This window comes from Azolla caroliniana, unplaced genomic scaffold (assembly GCF_043228905.1).
Source record: "Azolla caroliniana isolate FFs.n. ecotype wild unplaced genomic scaffold, voAzoCaro1.0.p SCAF_21, whole genome shotgun sequence".
In the NCBI taxonomy this organism is placed as follows: domain Eukaryota; kingdom Viridiplantae; phylum Streptophyta; class Polypodiopsida; order Salviniales; family Salviniaceae; genus Azolla; species Azolla caroliniana.
In genome coordinates this window covers 5515073-5538611 of record NW_028230456.1, presented here as the reverse complement: position 1 = coordinate 5538611, position 23539 = coordinate 5515073, and the positions used below count along the sequence as shown (strand labels likewise).

Below are 23539 nucleotides of genomic sequence, written 5' to 3'. Positions count from 1 at the left end.
CGAACCGGGCCCATTGCTAAATGTAGACAGCACAATTGGAACTGAGACTACATTAGCTCAATCCTTTCTTTTTCCCTGCAGGTAATCTCCAGGTTGATATTGGCCTGAACAGTCAAAATATAGGCCTTCACACCTAGCATTGTCTTGCAGTTCTGGAATCAAACCAGATTTAGGCTTCTTACTAGAAAGATTTGAGATCTTACCATACACAAGTTTACAAGAAAATGACGTGTATAGGCTGCTTAGACTTCTCTCAACTAACAAAAACAATTCTAGCACTAACCATTGATTTACCTATGTCAACGACTTGAGTAACATGTTTCCTACGGTCCTCATATACCAAGGTCATCTCCATAACCTGACTTGGTGTGGCACATTTCTCAGTTCTTAAGATGTAAGGCAGATCATGTGCCTGGAAATAATCAAGTATCTCCTCAGGTATACTATGGAAAATCCCGCAATAATTATCTGCATACTCATACACAATAATTATCTGCAATAATCATGGGACTTACTAAGGTCATCTGGTGAGATGAAGTTATTCATAACATTGATCTAAAATAGACCCCATCTCTTAGGCATTTGGCGATCTTTAACCACTTTCGTCCATCTATGTTCTATGCCTAGTAGGTTAAATGAAACAAGTTCTATGCGGTTTGATCATCTATGATCTCACATAATTGGAAGGTTGGTTCCCATTTTATGAGCCACTAATCAACTGCATTGGCATTCCAAACTGAAACACCGCGCAGTTAGGGTTTGTGGGCATACCAACTCCACTCCAACTGCCCAGGGATATGTATAACAGTGCAAATAGATTGGTTGCTGGTTATTGTTCAAGCAGGCATTTCTCGAAGACATTGTCTTTGATTGACTATCTCCCTGAGGTCACTGACCCATTGATATGAACATCATTGGGGATATTCTCCGTCAAAGGGTCAGATCTAAGAGATTGGATAGAACCCAGTGACAAGGTTCAACTAATTTAGACCCTAGGAACTTCAATTATCACATAAAGACTGATGGGATGAATGTGATCAATGCAGTGATGTGCAACAGCTAGGACAGTGGTAATGACAATTTGATAGCCTTACTCCGATACCAATCAACACAGTCCTCTAGTTGTGCCCTCTCCTTCTGTCTCTCTCTATGTATAGGCAAAGCACAAGTGGTGAAGAAGATGAATATGACGAAGGAAATGATTATGTGGATGAGCAACAACACTAACAGGGGTGTGGTGTATTCTCTAGATTTTTCTCCCAGCCTTTGGAAATGCCTTTATAGACTAACCCCCATTCACAATGTGCAACTCCTCACCAACGCAATGTGCTAGGTCCACACCTATGCCTAAGGATGTCTCGGAATGGTCCCATGACAATTAAGGTCATGACACTACCCGTGCCTAAGAGTAGGTACAGGCTTGGGAAAAGATCCAGTCAACCAGGTTCCATTGACTCTCAAGATGTGCCATTAAAACTCCACAGTACAATAATGCAAAAGAAACTCTCTTTACATAGTGCAAATGCAAACATGTCATGAATCATCATGAAACATATGACGATGTTCAAGCTCAGTCATGCCTCATTAACTCTGTCCATGCCCTAAATATGGGATAGGCTCATAAAAGGAGCTACTTAACCAAGTTTTTTTGCTTGGGAACGCTCAAACATAACAAATGCATATATTGTGCTCAAAAAAGAGATTCTATTCAACGATAACACATTATGAGAAATTATGAAAACTGCTTCCAAGGACCAAGACGATATATTAGCTTAGTTTTTGAAAATGAAAAATCGTAACGAGAATTTACCATAGTTGATACTTTTGGCACAACTGGAGGTTTAGCAGCAGCTACTGAAGGCTTGGTCACAGGCACAGTGGTGATCTTTGGTGCTACTGGCTTCATTACAGATGAAGTGCGTTGTTGTAGTTTGGTAACTACTTGTGGATGAGATTGAGGAGGTGGAGTTGGCCCAGAAAGCTTCTCCCTTAAGTCTTTAATTCCACTTGATGAGTTATTTCCAATTTGCGCATTTCTAGAGACAGTCTTTTTCAACTTTGTCCTTAAATCCTCACTGCCTCTTTGTTCATCTGATCACAAGTTAAAGCTCACATTAGAATCACATAAAAAGACAATGTGTAGCAGACCAAATTTCAAATTTTACAAGAAATGAGGGTATAATGTACTTTTTACTGCTGGTCGAGGATCATCAATATCATCATACATGTCGTGCTGCCACTTCCCATCATAACCTTGCAACCTGGTAAAATACAGAAGGTATGTGAAACAATACGCATTTTAAGACTTCAATACTCGGTGGCTCACAAATTTAGTTTGTTTATACAAATATATACTGCATTTGTTTGCTACGCAAATATATATTAGCATAAGTATAATATAGATATGTATGTAAATATACACACATATATATACATACATGCACATGTATAAGTGTGTGGAACTGCTGGTTTTTTCGGACATTAGATCCATTGCTTCGAAATGTAAGTATAGACAAATTCTTGGCTGTTGTCCTTTAGATGTCACATGTCATGTAAGTATAGACAAATTCTCGCCTATTGTCCTTTAAGATTTACCATGGATAAGTCATGAAATGTCACATGTCATGTAGGCATATGTGAATTTTACAATCATGCAGTGAATTTTCTACAAAATTCACAGGTAGATATCATCCATGATTACAGACCCACATATATCCAATCAAGAAGAAACAGGATAGATGCTATAACCATTATCATAATGATCTATGATGAGTCATCAGGAATGAAGAGGAGTTCTCGATACCAGAACAATAGGGTGGGGCTCATATAAACCATTTTTTGTGTGCCTACTAGTTAATTAATCACCATCAAGGTGACTAAGCACAAACAACAAATATGTGGCTGGTTGGTAATCAGCTAAAGCTTAATTGTTGCACTCCAAAACCAAATTTATCAAATTCAATATTCATGCATTACTTGGTTCTATCTCCTGATTATGTATTTAATAGAATGGAGCTAAATGTCATAGAGGAGGCACATGATAAATTAATAAGAATTTAGAGAAAGGAAAACTTACAGAATGATGACAACAGAGTAAGAAAGCAAGAGGATGACAATGAGATGAGTAGAAATTGCCAATTAGAGGTTTCAGATTTTTACATGTAAAATAGGTTTCACTCATTCAGGCTTTCCAGCTTGAGTCTTTTCCTTTTTTGGCTTTAAATTTGGCATCAATAGCATGGAATTTTCAAATATAAAACTTCAAAGATTATTGAAAACCTTGCATCAAATTTAGAAAAAGTGCATACGGAAACTAAAAATAAAGAATTGTTCGGATAAATTTCAGTGAGATTACGAGTATGTCCACAAGGTTTTAAATCATTTTCAGGTTTCCCATTTCAAATTTTAACAATGTTTCCCATCATTAGTAAGCAATGAGTAAAACTTTTCTGTGGCCTTTTGCATAAGTTATGATGAACCAAACATCAAGAGAAAGAGAATTTGGGAAACATTGAGATGAATAACAGTCTTAATTTCACGGGAACAATCCAAACTGTTCCTGAATGTTCAAGGCTTAGCTATATCAATATATGTGGCCCATGACTTGGAAGTTTGCATGTATAATTCCAAAAAAATATCCAACTTTGAGCAACATCACTAGCAAAAGTCTTTGAAACCCCTAAGTGATAATATCATCCTTGGTGGCATCTGCAAGTTACATATTTTAAGCTTCCGAATTGTCGTTTGTGTATTAAATACTATAATGCATCTCAACACCATAGACAAGAAAGGCAAACACATAGCACACTTAAGATTCACTCAGGTGTTAGTTCAGCATGAACGCTTCAATATGCCATTGAAATTTATGATAAAGTCACAAAGTTTTCTAGTTGGACATTTATCGGTGTGTTACAGAAGACAAATGAATATACTTTATGCATATACATACATACATACATACATACAAACATAGGAGCGTGCTCAGCTATGCGTGTATGTGTAAATGTGACTGTATTCATGTAGATATGTAATATATGGGTGTATGTGTATATGTATTGTATGAATTCTAGGTATGTATGCATCTGTTTCTGTCGGTATGTCCACATGTACGTCTTTTATGTATGTAAGGTGCGTATGTTTGTATTTAAAAGGTCTACGCTTACCGCTTTGAATAGGATTGTCTGGAGGATTCCTCTCCGTTTTGAACAGTCGTACCAAGCCTATCCTTGATAGATCTCTTCCTACTTCCTGCTGAGCTTGAAGCAATGCGATCGGAATACATCTCACCTGCACATCTAAGCAAAGCTCAGAAAACTTCGTTCACAAATGATCATTAAAATAAAAGCAAACTAAATTTTTGAAATGATCACTGTCAAGACAAAAGGGGAGAACTCGGGCTTACACCGTAGAAAAGAAACAGGGAAGAAGAGGAAACGCTGTCCGAAGAATGAGCTAAAGGAGAATGTGAGGTTTTGGCGGGAAACCGGGGGATTAGGGTTGCCCTTTCTCGTTTGTTTTCTTGGGGGAGTTTTACTGAGAAAGAAAGCGTGCAGAAACCCTCTGTGGGGGAGCCATAGCCAACATGAGATGAGCAGAAGGCCGAATTTTCTTGTCAGAAGGATGTGCTTCGGTTGTGAGAGAGAAGAGATTGCCTGCCTTTTCTTTTTCTTTTGTTCTTTCTGGTCTTTCTGCTGCTCCTTCTCCTTCTTCTTCTTTCTTTCTTTCTTCTTCTTCGTCTTGAGAGCGAAAGGGGGAAACAGAACCCAACCCTGACCCTGGTTAACTTTTTAACCGGAGTTTGTTTTTAACCCATGTCAAACCTAAAAAGCTTCTTCGGCTCTAACATCTTTTTCTTCGTGATTTTTTGGACACCACAAACCCCTCTCCTCCTCTTATGAAGGAAATGTACATTTTCTATAAAGTGTCGCGGCTTAGTGGTACTATTTCCTCAGTACAAGCTCGCAAAGAGCTGCGCAAGATGACACGCCGTAAAAGACGAGCTTGTGAAGCATCTCAATATTGGGAACTCTACCATGTGCTCATGAGCAAGGATTGCGCCTTTGCATGGAAGAGACTACGAGAACTGAGACCACAAACACCCGTTGACGATCCCAACACTTGGCACACATATATAGAGAAACTCTACCACGTCCCGAACCAACCACCCATTCCAATGCCTTCCACACCTCGACCTACCACAAGGACACTTTTCACGACCTCTAAGGTCACAAAGATCATAAAAAAATTACAACATATGAAGTCCATGGACCACGCAGGATTGCGAGCCGAACACATCATATATGCTTGAGAATGCCTAACTCCTTTTCTCACTCTAATCTTCAACTGCGCCCTCGCTGAGGGTTTTCCACCACAATGGACCCTATACATAAAGGAAGGGGTCCAATGGACCCAAATACATATAGGACCATTATGATAGGTCATACGCTCGTTAAATTATATGGTGCAATAATGGAACAAAGCTTAGCGATTATATGGAAACCTTAAGTCTTCGAGCACCTGAGCAGGTTGGCTTTAGATGAGTCTTCTCCATTATTGACCATATCTTCACACTTAGATGCTTATTTGACCAGATGAAGGCTCACAACAAGAAACTATATTGTTGTTTTGTGGACTTCCGCAAAGCCTTTGTCACAGTTCGTAGGGAGTGTTTGTTTGATAGGCTTAGAAGCTTGGAGATACCAAATGACATTATTTGGGCCATCTATGCTCTATATGAGCAAGTTTTTAGGTGCGTAAGATGCCCAAGTGGCCTATCTGATTGCTTCACTAGCATCATTGGTGTAAAACAAGGTTGTCGCCTATCATTAACTCTTTTTGGGATCTACATTGACGAGATCACTAATTTTATTGCTCCTAAGAGAGGCAACGGAGTAACCATTAGGGGTACACAAGTTAGTCTCTTGGTCTACGCAGACAACATACTTTTGCTCTCGGAGTCTGAACACGACCTACAAAATCACCATAATGCCCTAGATGACTTTTGCACACAACGAGGAGTGGCAATGAATCTAGGGGTGTCATGATGTTGCGTGTCCAATGGGAGAAATTGTGAAACAGTGCGGTTCCACGCGGATTACACAAACAATTATAAAATTCTAGTGTGCATATAGAGGGGTGCAAGCAAGATTTGAACCTTGCACCTCCAAGATAAAAGACATTTATCTTACCACTAGGGCTACTACCAAGTACTTAAAATGTCATGTATTTCTTTTCATATTCAAAAGGCATAGGAAACAACCGTACAAACCCGTGTGCACAAAACCATGGTTCCAAGCCCATGGTTTTGTGCATGTTAGAAGCATGGATAGACCTATAAAAACCCTTGTAAGGCTTGTGCAAGGGGGGCTCAATATGTGATATCATCATCATCACCATCAATATAATATTCTTCTTGTTTATCTTCTTTGTGAGTGTGCAAATTTCCGATCTTCTCAAATGTAACATTGTTTCCTCAAATCTTACATTCACATCGTCCTCTTCTCAATAACTTGATGGACATCCTCCTTGGTCCAAGACCCAGATGGTCCCGTTCAAGCGAAGCACGCACGCACACGCATCTTCACGAAATCTTTTGGTTTATGAGGATAAAATGAATTGTCTAAGAACCGAATCTTGCGTGACCTTCATAGGCATAGGAAATCAACCCTTATATTACCAAAGGGGATGCGATGGCAAACACATCTCACTATGACTTCTTCGATAGACTCACGTCGCCATTGATAATTTACTGAGGAGTCACCATAGAGTGACCAGAGGAATGCTGAAACCACAAATAAAGGCATATAAGCTACATAAGCCTCACCAGCATCAGAACCATGGAGATCATTGCTTTCCATGTCTCATCTGCCCAAGAACCTATAGATGCTCTCATCGAACTTCATCATAGCCTCGCTCCACCACACCAACCAATATAGGATGCATGTCCCCTCACAACCACACATCCCATGCATATTATTTAAGCACTTTATGTTTGTAAACCGTGCCAAGAATCATTTCATTGCATGCACTAAGACCATCAGCATGAACATTTAGGAAACTTAGGGCATTTATTTTTGTTTCATTGTGGATATCTTGAATTCACCCATATTTGTATCATGATTAATCTCACAAGATTGTAGATAGATAGATAGATAGATAGATATAGATGGAAGGTGGATGGTGGATCAATGGATCGATGCCTAGAAAGCGATGGTTTCCGTGTCCCTACCCATGCCTCTACCTAGGGAGATGCTTTCTCCTCAGAGAGAAGTATTCGATCGCATGATCAATAACGTTTTGATATTAAAATCTTTTTAGAGAGAGAACTATGTGAGTGGAATCGTTCAATCATGCCTCATAAATGGAGAAGTGACATCCGTGAAAATACGTAGGTAATAACACCTACAAATATCCATTGGTAAATAGAAATGACATTGGTGGGAATGTAGGCGATACATCTCCTGCCTGGGTCTCCACGATGGGTAGAGCCGTCACCAACAAATTGGTAATTGACTTCGTTCCATTTTGCATCTCCCTTTTGCTGACGAAACCGCCGACCCTCTAAATTTTTGCCGCAGTCATTCTACCTAGTCTTTTGTTGATTATTGGAAGTATTTCCTTCCCTATCAGAATTGGGGTTCAAATAGAAGTCAAAGAGTAAACTAAATTAATGATAAGAAATACTAATATACACAAGAGATTCGTTAGACAAATATACAAAAAAACACATGGATAAGTTTGGGGAATTACCAAACAAAAAAGTAGTTGCCATAAAAAGATCTAGTATTTAGCATTACCGCCCTTCTCAAGCAACAAAAATTAGACCCTTTTCACTAGGAATCGCAATACATTGGGCTATATGTTCCTTGAGAGGCTTAGCAAGTAGATATGTTATGTAACTGGGACTTGCTTTGGGAACCATACACGAGTTACTGGGCATGCTAATTTTATATCCCATTTGGTATCTTCGATTCTGGAAGGTTTGGTGTGTCCAACGAAGGTTCATCCCATGGAACAAACATGAAGAAAGGTTATGGTTTGTCACAATCCCACAACCATCGGCTCACAACTTGGTTTGTTTCACTACTCGTGACTCGCTAGTGAAAAACCAACACTACTCAATGGATGGATGGATAGATAATAGATGTATGTATGTATTTTCTCTTTAGCTTTGGATAAGTTTTGGCGACTTAAAAATGCACTTTAGATTCAGGATTTCAATTTGATTACGGGTTCAATTGGACCATTCTCAAATATTAAGAATTACAGATAACCAACAATCCATGGTAGCCTGTAAATTCAATGATTAACTATACAACAAGGTAGGCAAATTGGTAAAATTCTTCACATCAAAAAGAATTTTGTATTCTAGTTTGACCATGCAAGCACTGGCAAAAATTGACACCTGCTACTGGTGGGTAGAAATTATACTCAGAGTTTGATGACGACCGTGCTATTCATCGATAGGATTTTGTTCCTTAAAATGGTGTCTTTTGTTCAGGAACTCAAGATTGGCAATTGTCACAAGGTTCTGATGTTGCACATGTAATCGACAAAGAGTCATGAGGGGGTTGTTGTTCATGTCTCATCAGAATTTCTTGAAGATGTGGCGTCCAGTGCATGATATGATCGACATTATCAGTCACCCCAACCATATGTGGAAATTGAATTGTAGTCAAAGTCTTCATATAATATTTTTTCCTAATTATTTTTAAGCCGCCACATAAAATTTTATAGAAGGCTGATACTCCTTTTTCCATGAGGCTGATGAATCATGCATAAAATATAGGATGATGATTTGTTTTTTTTTTCACATGGGCAGTGCCACTTTTCACCTAAAATTCTAAAATTGATTAGAACTTGAAAACAGATGAGAAAATGTTTTGAAAACAAATTTTAGAAATTGAACAAAAATCTTTATTCTAAGGCACTTGAAGGACTTGACCTCAACACATCATTGTACTGAATTATGTACTTCAGCCATTTCTCTAGGAGCATTGTGCCTTCTTCAAACCCTTATGTGTACATCTTCTGTTTTGGCTATTACTTGTCTATTTGTTTATATTTTTCTGTTTCTCATGTGTCATTGTATGGAGTTTGAAAATTGACAATAGAGAAAGAATGTTGGATGCTATTGAATGTGCTATAAGGTAAATTATGAGACTGTGAATTGGATTAATCTCTTAGATATATCAGATAAAAAAGATCGAAAGCACATACATATGCTCCCGTACACATTTTTTTAGCAATTGTATGATGGGCACCAAGATGTCCATATTGTGCACAAAACCCATGATTAGAAACACACATATATACACATATGCAAACAAGGTTTGGAAATGTGTTTTTGTAGAGTCAAGCTGAAGCCAAGGTATGAAATTCAGTTGGATTTGGAAGAGCTGGGAGTGCATCATAGTGACCATTAGTATTTACTAGTAGCAATAAGGTGAGACTTACTATTGAGTGAAGCAACTTATCCATCTTGGTATTAAGGAATAAAGTTGCTCTTATCAACCTTTGGTCGTTACTACAAACCTTCATAGTAAGTTCATCTCATATGAAGAAATCCATCAGTATGGAGAAGTAATCATTCAAGATTCACTTAAAAGGATTTCAGTTTCTCTCAGTGGATGTGGACTATAGATAATAGATATTGTAGCTTGGTTAACTATAATCAAGCTTGAGATTGTTAGATCAAGTTATGGTTTGTCTCATATTCTTAGGATAAAGTCACTAACTTATTTCTCTATTGGATAATCACAACCCCTCAACCCCTCAACCTCGAACCTCCCTATCTCTCTTCATGAACTCTTGTATTACTGCACGATTTCTGTGGATTATTTACATCAGGAACTCTTGTATCAAAATATCGGGCTTAATCGTCATGCCTTAGTTGCATGATACATGAAGTATTGAATAATAAGAAGTGATGAAAGATAGAGTAGACATTCAATACTGTTCAATATGTAAGTTTCGTTTTTCAAATGCATGATTGAAGATGGTGCCCCATAACAAACCCATTAATGCATTTACTTGAAAATAAATGCTCAATATTGATGATAATCACATAAATATTGGTGAATTTTTTGTGATTAACATCAATATTTTGAGTAGTATGTTAAGGATTATATTGTAGTGTAGATCAAAATGTGCAATAACCTCTCTTGTATGATTGATAAAGTTGTCTGCTTTTTCTCAGTTTAATCGTGCGAAAAATGAATGTTTAACAAACATCTCAAACAATGTCTCATTATATTATGAAATTTAAATGTCTTTCAAATATGAGGAATGAGAACAAGCTTAAGCTTGAATTGGGTTATTTCTACATGAGCCCAAAACAACCTTTTTCTTGCAAATTTAGTGATGATGTTACTAAAATTCCCTTGGCTAAATCTTGGGATGTTATATCCGTGTACTAGTGATGAACCTTTGTTTCCTTGTTTTTCATGTGATAAAATCATCTTCTACCTCTTCTTCCAAACATTGTAAAAAGGTGGTTGCATGTCATGAAAATGCTCTCTTCTTACTTTAGGTGTTTGCGAGCTCATTCTCTCATACGAAACTCTACATCCAAACATTATGAAAAGGTGGTGTAAGTTATGAAATGTTTGGTTGATTGTTTTGTGCATTACCAAGGGTGAAAGAAATTGTAGAGGTTTATGACTTTCGCCCTTGGCAACAATGATTTCATATATCCTTATATAGAAGCTCACATACCAACTTACAAATGAGCTTCTTGTTTAGTCTCAAATAACAAGTACATATGATTTCAAAAATCCTTGTAGAGGCTTACATTGCAAAGGAGCATGTTGTTTAGTTTCTCAGAAGAAGTAGATAACTCCATAAATATTGTTTTCATTGCATTTTTGGATCATAGATGGACAATTGTAACCCGCATAGAGTGCATTTCCCAATTTGTACCATCCATGTGATTGCACTAAAAGGAACTTAGTCAACGACCAATTGAGGAATTAGGCCATTATGGAATGGTGACAAAAAGGGCATATCATAATCATGGGTTTTACTAATTAAACAAACTTGAATGCATGAGAGGCAATTTAGCTTAACTTCCAATATTTCAAAGTAAGTTTAAACCCGTACATTTTATTGTGGGTTTCTTTGGCATTCCTTTAATTTGAAGGTAAATGTTCATGTTATGTTTTTCCTTCTCTTAACAAAATAAAGGCAGTAAATATGTAGGCAAAATCTAGTAAGAAATACGTTCTACTTGGCCCAAAAGTACGTAATGGATTGAGTGTGAAAAAAGACCTCGGTAGGAACACATCACGTCTTACAACTTTGATGCAACAAAATTTATCTTCTCAAGATCAATTCTCCACAAGGAGTAAAGAAGTGGGCGAAGAGAGTAGTTCCTACTCATTAATAATGTAGGTACGCAAGCATTGATGAGCTTTTGATCTACCCAACTCATGGGCATGAAAAAAGAACGACAACCAGAGAATCCATGCCACGTGTATGTGAATGGTGGAGGCAAGATAGCAAAGACGATTTTTGTTTCTTTTTTTGCGATCCATCGGGGTATACAGGAAAAGAACGACAATACGACCATTCGTTCCGACGATAGTTGCCCCCTAGACGAGCAAACCAGGTCATGTCAAAGCAGGACGACCGTGTTATCCTGCTTTTTCTTTCTTTCCCGTCTTTCTCTTTTTATTTTTTTGGTTTCTCTGGTTGATCGTGCTGTGAAGGAAAACTAATGGGGGGGAGCAAAGTGTGGTCGTGGAGCTGGAGATAGCTTTTGCCAGGGATTGGTGTATAAATCCTTTGTTAATGAAACATCCTCTCTAGAGAATTACCATTCTTATAGGTTAGGTGTCTCTTTTTCTCACTCTCTCACTACAAATCTCTCTCTCTCTCTCTCTCTCACACACACACACACACACACACACACACCATTCTTATAGGTTAGCTCTCTCTCTCTCTCTCTCTCTCTCTCTCTCATTCATTAGAAATTTAGATGAACTAACTGAGTTTGGGCCAAAAACACACATAGAAGAAAAAAAACACTCTAAGGAAACCAAAAAGAAAGGGATAAAAAGACACACACAACACAACAAAACAAAACACAAAGGGAAACCAAAAGAAAGGGAGAAACAGGGGAAAACAGAGTCCTTTTCCTCATTTCTCTTCTTTCCCCCAATCCTTGCATCTTCCTTTGCAGTTGTATGAAGAAGATGAGAATCAAAGGTGCCATGAAGGAACATGATCTTCTGCAATCCCTTTGGATTTAGCCCTCATTGATTCAGACTCTGCCCAAAAAAGCAGAGACTTTCTTTGCTCTTCATCGATCTATGGCCACTCTTTCTGAATTCCATCATCAAGCAAAATCAAAGGCCTCCAGCTTGAGAGAGAAAGTTGAACAGAAACGTTCCCAGCTTATTGATACCGATGGTTGGTTCTCTGTTCCCATTTTCCTTTATTGGTTGTTTTAGATTTCTTTAGGTTTTGCTTTTTGGTTGTTTCTAGGCATGCCCAAAGAGCAGTGCTATTGGGTGTTTTAGTTACATTTTTGTTTTCCACATGAAGACAGGAAAATCTCTGATGTTTTTCTTGTTTCTCAACTTACCCCTGGGCTTGACATGTGAAGCATTTTTGTGCGTTGCTTTGCTTTTTTATTTGTGATCCTTATAACTCGATTTTGTATCTGTTTAACAGTTTCTTCTTATGCCCGAGCGAATGGAATGATACCCGTGAAATTCCAGCCGAACGGTTTTGTCTGTTGCCGAACGCTTAGAGGGCATACAGGCAAAGTACATATTGGTGGTTCTATTTACTGAATTTGGTGCCATTCTAATAGAAAAAAAAGGAACCCAACTATATACTCTAAAAAGCACAGAAATATTAGTCTAATATTTTCAGTTTTCACAAATTTTAACTTTGTTCTGGAAAATGTTACTCAGTAAATTCTTGTTAATTTGTCAAATCTTTTGAACAACTTCATTGTAAAAAAATTAATAAAAAATTTCCACAAACCATGAGAAATGGCCATTTTGGGGAATATTTTTGTTAGGTTTTAATCACTATAAGCTTTATTGTTGTGCAAAATATGCCATGTTGCCAATGCTGAGGCCATGGATTGAATCTATTTTCGAAACAAATCTTAGAGATTTTCACAACTTTGTAATAGCCTGAAAATGGTTGTCCCTAATGTAAGGGCACGAGATTCATTTTGCAAAGAATGCATAATATGCTCTTCATTGGCCTAATGTGTCCACCATTTAACAATTCATAGTCTTAATTGGCTTGCATTAATAAAAACAATGCTACTTCTACTAGCTCACGATGGCATAGAATACTAAATAACATCAGATGACTCAAAAACAGAGTATGAACTTTTGCATTATTATTGCAGGTCTACTCATTAGACTGGGCACAAGGGAAAGAACGAGTTGCAAGTGCTTCACAAGATGGTCATTTGATCGTTTGGAATGCCTTAACAGGTCAAAAGACACACTCTATAAAGCTCACCTGTTCATGGATAATGACATGTGCCTTCTCTCCCAGTGGGAAAGCAATAGTTTGCGGAGGGTTAGATTGTGTTTCGTCCATCTATACATTGAACTCTGTTAAAGGGAGTGTCACTTCTGAACCAAAGATACTAAGAGGGCATAAAGGCTACATTTCTGGCTGCAAGTTCGTACCTCATTCAGATAGGGAGATCATTACGAGCTCTGGTGACAGCACATGTGCATTGTGGGAGATAGAGAGTGGTCGAAAAGTCATCGATTTTGGTGGTAATTTGGCATTGGGTCACAGGAGTGATGTGCTGAGGTGAGTCGATTCATCCCTTTGAGAAAACCCAATATTTCTGCCTGTGGTTTTGGCACTTATTGCATGAAGTTGGTGTACCAAGCCATATCCAGTACCTAACAGGGTTGGTGCTAAACCAACTTTTCCATAATGTTCACAAATGCATATATACCACACAGCACCATACCTTACATGCATATATACATACATACATACATACCGACATCCCATACCCACATACACACTCACCTTTGTACATTGACATACATATTGTGCATATACTTGGTCCTCTGTAAAGCCATCCATTACCATAACATACTATACTATACATGTATACCTACATTCCTACATACATATATCATGCTGTCCATTCTATCCCACAATACATTCAGACATACATCCATGACATCTACACACACAAACATACATCCACTGAAGTGATGGAAATAAAGTCTGATCAGTATATCCATTTCCTGGCAGCTTATCTGTCAGTACAGCAAATCCAAAGCTGTTTGTATCAGGTTCATGTGACCAGACAGCACGGTTATGGGACATGCGCATCAATAAATCGGTACAGACTTTCCATGGCCATGAAGAAGATGTCAATACCGTACAGTTTCTCTCAGATGGCATTACATTTGGTACTGGGTCTGATGATAGCACATGTAGAATATTTGATACACGCACAGGACATCATCTACAAGGATACAGAGATCAGTCTTTATCTGCTCAAAAAGCTAAGGCGCTTTCAATAGCTTTCTCGAATTCAGGGCGTCTCCTTTTTGCAGCATACTCTAATGGAGATTGCTACATATGGGATAGTATCACAGCTGAGGTATCAGTTATTTTTACTCATATGTTTTTAGGATTGTGTTTTGGGATCTGACTATTAGTTGAGAAACAAGACATGACACGCTAAAAAGCACAATATTAAAGCATTCCAAATACAATTTACACAGAGAACTACATTAGGTTTCTGTTAGGTAACCTCAATGTGAAGGGAAACACAAAAAAAATGATTGACGGCGAAATGATTATATATATGTCTGTATGTGTGTGTGCACACACATATGCATGTATGCACAATTTATTATTGTATACACATGCATGTAAACTTATTTCTGGAAATTTCACATTTTATCAATCGACAAGTCACTGTATAACTGGTAAACTGCAAGGTTTATAGACTTTGAGGTCATGGATGGGAACTCAATAAGCTAATTATTGGTTAGGACATATTTCTGTGGGAATACAGTTTAGTTTTTGTACATCCTTGGAAATGACACTACATGGCAATGCAGATACAATATATATATATGTATTTATGTAGATAGGTAAATATAGATATACACTCATGCACACGTTCGCATATTCACACTCATACACTTGCATACACAAAGTAATATGCATACTTGCACAGGTGTACAAACACACATATATAGAGAGAGTTTGGCTTTCAGGTTGTCAGTAAGATGAGGAACCTGCCGCAATACCACACACAAGTTGTAAGTTGCATAGGTCTAGCATCTGATGGAAGTGCCTTGTGTACAGGGAGCTGGGACCAAACACTGAAGGTTTGTGATATTTTTATGTATAGATGGATGCTAATGCATGTATATAATTTGGTTATTGTTGTTTATCTTCTATGTTATTTTTGTGCAGATTTGGACATCCAAAGGCACAATAACGAAGGCTTTTGGTTGAGAGGTTGTGTGTATGCAATTTGCAAATCCATCCTAACTCAATGAACACAAGCAATGGTGTGACCGTGAACATGCGACTTTACATAATTGTGATTTTGTATCCTACCCTTACATCATTTATGTACATCATTTCTCTGAAACTATAACGATGATTCATATCAAATGTTTTTTGGTGTATTGTCCAGAGCCTCAGGAGTAGTATAGTAGATACAGATGGATACCATTTTCTTGAGCATGTGGACCTCTCATAATGACATTTGTGTATAAGTTTTTACAATTGTCTATTTGTTGCTTTTATTAAAATGCTGTTTTAAGATGGTTTATCTGACCACAAACCAATGGAGAAGCTTACAACGTGCATTTGACAAATTTAACAAATGGAGACACTTATTTGACCAACTCAACAAATGATTTCCCTAGTGTTCATGCATGGTAGAAGAATATCTCATATTGTTCAATGATTTGAGGCCACATCACACCTTGAGGTTATAGAAAGTGAGGTTGTCGAGCCACTTCTTATGGCTGGGTTTTTTTAGGTGTGCATGGATTTCAGACTAAACATATGCAATTACTAAAGACTTTTGAACTGCAAAACACAATTATGGTGAAGAAGTGGAGGCACATTATTGATCTTGTAAGATCTTAGCCCTCCATTTGCCTATCACTAGTTTAATTGCACTAAACACAATATACAGGTTCAAAAGTCCAAAACATTTGCCCAAAGCACACATCTAGATTATGTATGAGTCTAGGAGATTTTTATGGATGCATTGTTTTGCATGATGTTATTGTCGCAACACTTTTACTAGGGCAAACAAAATTTCCTTGTTATAGAAGAATCTATTGTTTATACGTGTGTGTGTGTGTGTGTAGGAGGGAAGTTAGACCACATTCACAATGAACATAATTAATGTTGTATTTGAAATCTCAACTTGTGGAATGTAGTACGATGGTGCTATGAGGTTATAGAGGCAATGCTTGTATACAAGTACATGAACAATGGTAATTTGGATGCTTATGTGACGGTATGTCTATACATCAAATTTTATTTATATATATGTCTATACATCCAATTTTATAAATATAGACAAAATACAAATGATCCTTGCAAAGAACGAATGCAAGCTAATGCGTATATCATGAATGTAGCAAACAAGAAATTTGAAAGGGAAAGGGGACATGCCATATATAGCGAGATAGAGATTGTCTTACTTGTGTGGCCTTATAATTGTGTAGCCATAAACCACCTCTTGCTAGACCAACAACAATGCTTACAAATCTAGTAGAGTCCCACTTCAGCAAATATGGAACAAATATAGGTCCAATTTTATAAATATAGACAAAGAACAAACGATACGTGCAAAGAACGAACCACAAGCTAATGCATATATCATGAATGTAGAAAACAAGAAATTTGGAAGGGAAATGGGACATGCCATCTATAGTGAGATAGAGATTGTCTTACTTGTGGCATTATGATTGTGTGGCCATAAATCACCTCTTGTTAGGCCAACAACAATGCCCATGCCAAATCTAGTAGAGGCCTACTTCTGCAAATATGCAACAATTACAGGGCCATTTTTATAAATATAGACGAAGAACAAACAATCCTTGCAGAGAACGAACCACAACCTAATGCATATGTCATGAATGCAGCAAACAAGAAATTTGGAAGGGAAATGAGACATGCCATCATCTATAGTGAGATAGAGATTGTCTTATTTGTGTGGCCTTGTAATTGTGTAGCCATAAATCACCTCTTGTTAGGCCAACAACAATGCCCATGCCAAATCTAGTAGAGGCCTACTTCTGCAAATATGCAACAATTACAGGGCCATTTTTATAAATATTGACGAAGAACAAAATGATCCCTGCAGAGAACGAACGTGGCCTGCAAGAATCTATGGCGTGATGCCCCCTTCTCCATCCATCCTAAACCTTATTCTTGGAGGAGAATCACGCCTGCCTCTCGCTTTGTATCAGAGAATCCATCACAATTGTGGATATGTAGGTTCACGAACATGTGTGGCTTTGCTAAAGGTGTGTGGTCACCTCAAAGACCTAAATACAGGGTGTAGATTGCATCATCATGTTTTCTTCAAAGATTTTATGAAAGATAACGCCTTTGTTACGAGTGCATTGATCCATATGTATGCCACATGTGGTTCGCTCGACAAGGCAAGAGAAATCTTCGATATGCTTTCGACCCGCAATGTGGTCACCTGGAATGCGATGATTGGAGGATATGCACACCATGAATATAGTGAAGAGTCTTTATATTTTTATGAAGAAATGAAGCTTCAGCATGTGTTACCTGATGTGGTTACATTTGCTTGTGCTCTAAAAGCATGTGGCTCTATTGCTAACCTCGAAACAGGGATTGAAATACATGTAGAAATATCTAGAAGAGCATTATTGAGAAGAAATATCTTTCTTGGTAGTGCATTAGTTGATATGTATGCCAAATGTGGTATGCTAGTTAAAGCACAAGAGGTGTTTAACACACTTGAGGTGAGAAATGTTGTCACTTGGACATCATTGATATCTGGATATGCACAATATGACCATGGTGAGAAAGCACTAGACTGTTTTGAGCAGATGAGATCTGATGGTACCTCACCGAATCTTGTTACGTATACTTGTAGTTTGAAAGCTTGTGCGGGTATTGGAGCTATAGAAATGGGCATAAGAATACATGGTGAGATTTCTAACAAGGGTTTGTTGAAAGCAGATGTTGGTATTGGTAATATATTAATAAATATGTACACTAAATTTGGTATGATATCAAAAGCTCAAGCAGTGTTTAACTCTCTTCCAAATCGGAACTTAATTACTTGGACTTCATTGATAGCTGGATATGTTCAACATGGATATGGAAGGGCAGCACTAAAGTACTACGAAAAAATGCAAGCTAATGGAATATATCCAGATGCAATAACATATGCTTGTAGCTTGAAGGCATGTGGTAGTATAGGGGCGATAGATAAGGGTAGGAAGATACATTTGGAGATAGATCGAAATGGATTACTATCAAAGCACAACCTTACTCTTGGTTGTGCGCTCATCAATATGTATTCAAAATGTGGTTTTCTTGAGAAAGCTCAGCAAGTGTTTGACGCACTTCCTATTCAAAATTCATTCACATGGAATGCTCTAATTTCTGCATATGCTCAATGTGGAGAGATTGAAGATATCACATCTTATTTTGACATGATGATACAAAAAGGCCATAAGCCAGATCCAATCACTTTTTTGAGTATCTTGAATTCTTGTAGTCATGCAGGTCTAATAGAGAAGGGACAAACATATTATCATGTGATGGCCCAGGTTTATGGTATCATACCCAATATTCTCCACTATGCATGTTTTATTGATGTTTTGGGACGGGCAGGTCAATTGGATAAAGTAGAGGCAATGATCCTGAAAATCCCCTTTTGTCCCAATACCGGTCTTTGGCTTTCTATGTTGGGTTCTTGTAAAAAATGGTGTGATGCAGATCTTGAGATATATGCCTTCAAACACGTGGTTGAAATTGAATGAGATGAATCTTTCACCTTATAGCTGTATATAGAACATTTTTATGCACATGCAAATTTGGTAGAGGGAGTTGGCATCATGTCGACGAAGCTAATGCCAGTATCTCCTTGTGCGTTAATTTTTAATAAAACGAAATGTCAGAATTTTAATGATAAATATTTCATTTATTGACTTGATGAGAATAATGGTATATTAATTACACTGTCACAAAAATAGGGAGGGGGGTGATTAAATTTTGTGTAGTTCTGACAATTTTTGTCTGAAAGGTTTAGTTTCTCTTTGGCATTGTTTATGCAAATTTGTGGGCCTACCAGATCTGCGATCTTCTGAACAAACATGGGATTTAGTTGATGGGTGACAATGACAATGATACATACCACTAGAGTTCCTAGCAAATTTTGTTTGAGTGGCTGTTGAAGGTAACTTTGCGGTAGGGTTAAGGCTACGAGCAGATACAAGCAATTTTGGGCTAGCTTTCGGGGGTGAATTTGCAACATGAATGCCAGAGATATTCTTAAGTACAGGAATGGGTGGGAATCTCTTGTGATGCAACCGAGGGCTAAGATTAAGGCTATACTTAGGGTTAGTGTTGGAGCTAGCATTAGTTTTATGGATAGGATTAAGGTTATGCTTAGAGCTATTGTTATGGTTAGGGTTAGAATTAGGTTTATTGTTGAGCTTAGGTTGTGGGTTTGGATTAGAGTTTGAGTTAAGGCTACACTTTAGGTTAACGTCAGGGTTGGGATTGGGGTTGGGGTTAGGATCAAGGTCAGGGTTTGGGTTAAGGTTATGCTCAGGGTAAAGATTTTGCTTATTGTTAGGGGTAGGGCTGTTGTCAGAATCATGGTCAGGATCAGAAGACTTTTTGTTAGAAATCTCAACATCTGCAATCCTGATCTTAGATGTCTGTGGAGTATACGAATGCAGGCGCCCTGAACACCTGCCTCTGTGTGAGATATTAGGGTTGATGCTAATATTAGGATTTGGGTTGGGTGTGGAATTGGAAGCTATGGATGCCTTCCATTCAGGCTCTAGCCAAGAGCGAATGGTGGGGAGCGTGACAATGCGCATTCTAACACGCTGGTTTTTGCATTTGCCCCCTGTCACAAGAAATGCAAAGGCACCCTCAGCATCAAAGCCAGGTGACCCTTCGGCCCACCAATCATCACGTGCCTCTACCTCCATGTGGGTACTGCCACTGGTCACCACATGACCAGAACCAATTGTGAGCCTACGTTGGCCGCCTCCTGCAGAGCATTTCTCACTTCTGATTTCATTTAGATTGTATCCCATGATGTAGACCTTGGCACCCACCTCAACAGTTTCAGGATCAAAGGTGCATGTGTCCAGACCCATGGGTTGCATCTCTGGTGTCATGTGCTCGCATGCTATCACAGTTAGATTCAGCTCAACATTTGTTGCAAAAAACCTGTGAAACATGAAACAAAACTATCCGAATTATCAGTCAGTCATCTCTCATCGCAACTTTCGGTTTAGTGCAAAGGCTTGAACATTGGTATACATTCACCAAATGTGTTCTTAAAGCAGAATTAATGATTCCTGTGGCATCTGGCTCTAATTTCCTATTATTCCCTGTGTTGCCTTACTAAAACCCTTCTATAGGGGGAGAAGTCTGAATTGACTAAAGGAACCAAAGTAAAGTTCAGTTCCAACGTAGTATGTTATCACCTATTTGTTATTACTCTGTTACACACAATGCCTACTACATTGAAGGCTTACATTGCCTGCAAGCGAGGTGTTGAAGGAAGAAAATATGATTCTAGGGTGACTACAAGTTATGTAGACCAATGAGCACCACATCGAATATATTGCATTGCAGAAAGGATAGTTCTAATTGTGGCTACATTGAGGAACTTGTATTCTACCGATAATGTCAGCTATTAATGACAACAAATGAAGAAAATACAGTTGGTCCTATAGTGACCACTATAGTTAACAAAAGCGCCACATTGAAGACATTGCATCGTAGAAAGGACAGTTCTAATTGTGACTACCTATCATGCCAGCTACCAGTCATCCAAGGATACAACATCAATTTGAGAGGACACATGGACATACAAAATTATGCTTATAAGGGAAGACAACACAAAATTTCACATCTGAAGGAACCATGCTGAAGCTCAAATGTAGAAGATGTTAAATGTCATCAAGAATGACATGAACTTCTGAGATATATCAAATACACTCTTTTAAAGTCCATGGGCTGCAATATGAATTTGACAAGACGTCTCTAGGAGTTATATGCCCAGGCATAAATGTAAAAGATGTCTATGATGTCCAACATGAGATGTCTTCAGGAGCTATGCCAGCATTCAAATGGCTATGTTATGAATCATTGCAAGAATGCATTATGGAGTTATGTCAGGGTTTTGAACTTAGGCACCTACCCATATAGCCTATGCACCCTACCCAGGGCCTATGCATCATGTTTACCAATCCAGTGTACCCAGAAAAAAGAAATGAAAAATGTAATAGTCAAAAAAACATATGGACCTAACCTTTGATTAACAAACACATTGGCTCACTCCAGAGCTTGTGGAAAATTCTTAATATTTTATTTATCATTATAAAGTTGTGAGTCTTAGCATAGCATATATCAGAACGATGCGAAGGAGATATTTGTATATAATTTGTTTATATGAACATACAAGTGAGGAAGGAATTTGCATCGGAGAAGGAGGTTGATGCCGGGATTCCCTGTGTCTTTGCCGATGTCAATGTCTCCACTTCCACTAGTCCGAGGACGAAGCTGCATTAACTGAATTTCGGCATTCTCAACTGCTGCGATGGACGGAGCGATGGCATGAGTGGTGAGAAGTAGCCATGGATAAATCAACACTCCCACACCTTCCTTAATTCTCACCCTCCTCCTCCTCCTCCTCCTCCTCCTTTTCTTCTCCTTATAACAAAGGCTCTTCTTTGTCTCCTCATGGAAACTTCCTCTGACATCTTCTGTATCGTCTTTCCCATCCACCTCTTCGTCATTGTTCGTGGTAGTCGGCGCTTCCTCTTGATCACCACCACCATACCCATCCTTGATGGAGCAACTTGTGTTGAGACCTGTGATGAAAGCTATAGCAGAGTGTCTTCTGAGAGCTATGGCTAATCTGATATTTGGGGTGTTGTGATTCTGGTTGCGATCATGATGAGCATTGGGAAGGTTATCAGCGTCATGGGTTGGTCTGAAACAGCACCAAATGTTGCTTCCTAGCAATCTCATCTCCCCTCATCTAAATCAAATGAAACACATACATCTATGTATATATATATATTGTATGTGTGTGTGTGTGGGAGAGAGAGAGAGCTTTCTTGTTTTCTGTTGGCTATGGCGGTGGAAACAGAGCATGTATGTAAATCTTTTGAAGGGCAGTTTCTTCTGGTTTAGAAGGATTTTGGTTGGAGGTGCCCCTCCATATTTTTCTCACTATCTCTAGAGATTCACACTTGGCACTAAGAAAAGAAGAAGAAGAAGAAGAAGAGAAAAGAAGAAGGCCCCCAACTTTGTGTTTATTTCCACGGCATGCCCCCAGGCTTTTCTCTTTATTTCCTCCTGACATGCCCCCCCCTATCCATCGCCGCCATCACATGTGCAAGTTTCTTCTTCTTTTCCCCTCGGCCATTGGGGCCATATTTCACGAAACTCGCGGAAATGTACTTCCCCGGAATACTTCGTCTGTATCCTGATGACTTTGAATCCAATTCTTAATGTGAAACGAGGTACATACCCACACACACACATCATACAACAAAACTTCCAGTTTTATTATGATTATCACAACAACAATGACCGATGGCAAGGAGCCATCTACATGTAACTAAAACCGTATGTACACCTGCAAACGTTGCAGTCAAAATACCCATGTGCATGCATATCCTAAGCAAATTTTATTTTATATATATTTTACAATGAATGTAATAATTCGACGAAGATTTAACTGTCCCATATACTATGCTCATCAAGCACAGGGTACTGGGTGTTTTGCACTTGCACCTCCATAATTGATTGTATCGTCTCCACATCCCAAGGAATATCAACATCTTGAAGCGCCAAGAGATTCCTTGGGTTTGTCATAATATCATATCCTTGACCTGTGCTATCCTGCTTGTGAAAGACATGTTCTAGTGATTCCTTGGATTCCCCATGAGAATGAGGGCTTGATTGTAGTTGATGCGTTGATTTCCATTCATGTTCATTCTCTATCATCGTGGTACATGACGAGTTTTCTTTAGGTATCACCATTTGGTATTTCTTTAGGAGATTGCCACTCAGTGTAGGTATGTTGTAGTTGATTGATGAGGGTAAGTTTGACTCAACATTTTTTGTAAAATTGTTATCTAAGTTAGGGATGTAATGCTCTTCATAATTGCACCCATAAATTGTATTTTGACTTTGCATACTAATGGGACCTTGGAAACTTCTTTGGACCGTTTGATCAAGTTTATGGTATTGTTCCTCAAGTTCTAAAATATAACTTGAAGTATTGTCATTGATGCAACTTGATTTTGTG

The 23539-nt window shown here is 38.3% G+C and overlaps 4 protein-coding genes across 5 annotated transcripts; 2 read left to right on the top strand and 2 right to left on the bottom strand.

Moving 5' to 3' along the window:
• Positions 1–1717: 1717 nt before the first annotated feature.
• LOC147850488 (uncharacterized) lies at positions 1718–4668 on the bottom strand. Of its 2 annotated transcripts, none has more exons than XM_087336546.1 (4): positions 4401–4668; positions 4164–4287; positions 2188–2261; positions 1718–2091 (listed from the first exon to the last, which is right to left on the bottom strand). In XM_087336546.1, exons 2-4 carry the CDS (start codon positions 4280–4282, stop codon positions 1733–1735), a joined length of 552 nt encoding a protein of 183 aa, XP_087192672.1. In that variant the 5' UTR covers positions 4283–4287; positions 4401–4668; the 3' UTR covers positions 1718–1732. The 2 variants fall into 2 exon arrangements, with proteins under 2 accessions (XP_087192672.1, XP_087192673.1); XM_087336547.1 differs by having other exon boundaries at positions 4405–4668.
• A 7492-nt stretch (positions 4669–12160) lies between these two features.
• LOC147850487 (guanine nucleotide-binding protein subunit beta-like) lies at positions 12161–15776 on the top strand. The gene is made up of 6 exons (XM_087336598.1): positions 12161–12411; positions 12676–12770; positions 13373–13791; positions 14251–14605; positions 15231–15344; positions 15433–15776. Exons 1-6 carry the CDS (start codon positions 12312–12314, stop codon positions 15472–15474), a joined length of 1125 nt encoding a protein of 374 aa, XP_087192724.1. The 5' UTR covers positions 12161–12311; the 3' UTR covers positions 15475–15776.
• A 1608-nt stretch (positions 15777–17384) lies between these two features.
• On the top strand, positions 17385–19013 carry LOC147850486 (pentatricopeptide repeat-containing protein At3g09040, mitochondrial-like). Its single transcript, XM_087336796.1, has one exon. It carries the CDS (start codon positions 17385–17387, stop codon positions 19011–19013), a length of 1629 nt encoding a protein of 542 aa, XP_087192922.1.
• A 225-nt stretch (positions 19014–19238) lies between these two features.
• LOC147850485 (uncharacterized) lies at positions 19239–22297 on the bottom strand. The gene is made up of 2 exons (XM_087336794.1): positions 21680–22297; positions 19239–20439 (listed from the first exon to the last, which is right to left on the bottom strand). Exons 1-2 carry the CDS (start codon positions 22249–22251, stop codon positions 19239–19241), a joined length of 1773 nt encoding a protein of 590 aa, XP_087192920.1. The 5' UTR covers positions 22252–22297.
• Between the last annotated feature and the right edge of the window lie 1242 nt (positions 22298–23539).

What these genes read in the sequence shown, in the direction of transcription:
- LOC147850488 (XM_087336546.1), bottom strand. Translation starts at nt 4,282, where the DNA reads ATGTATTCCGATCGCATTGCTTCAAGCTCAGCAGGAAGTAGGAAGAGA. An exon ending in AGACAATCCTATTCAAAGCG is followed by an intron (nt 2,262 to 4,163) that starts GTAAGCGTAGAC and finishes GTATTTTACCAG; the next exon opens with GTTGCAAGGTTATGATGGGA. An exon ending in TCCTCGACCAGCAGTAAAAA is followed by an intron (nt 2,092 to 2,187) that starts GTACATTATACC and finishes ACTTGTGATCAG; the next exon opens with ATGAACAAAGAGGCAGTGAG.
- LOC147850487 (XM_087336598.1), top strand. Translation starts at nt 12,312, where the DNA reads ATGGCCACTCTTTCTGAATTCCATCATCAAGCAAAATCAAAGGCCTCC. An exon ending in CCAGCTTATTGATACCGATG is followed by an intron (nt 12,412 to 12,675) that starts GTTGGTTCTCTG and finishes TCTGTTTAACAG; the next exon opens with TTTCTTCTTATGCCCGAGCG. An exon ending in TTAGAGGGCATACAGGCAAA is followed by an intron (nt 12,771 to 13,372) that starts GTACATATTGGT and finishes TTATTATTGCAG; the next exon opens with GTCTACTCATTAGACTGGGC.
- LOC147850486 (XM_087336796.1), top strand. Translation starts at nt 17,385, where the DNA reads ATGCCCCCTTCTCCATCCATCCTAAACCTTATTCTTGGAGGAGAATCA.
- LOC147850485 (XM_087336794.1), bottom strand. Translation starts at nt 22,251, where the DNA reads ATGAGATTGCTAGGAAGCAACATTTGGTGCTGTTTCAGACCAACCCAT. An exon ending in TGCAAATTCCTTCCTCACTT is followed by an intron (nt 20,440 to 21,679) that starts GTATGTTCATAT and finishes CATGTTTCACAG; the next exon opens with GTTTTTTGCAACAAATGTTG.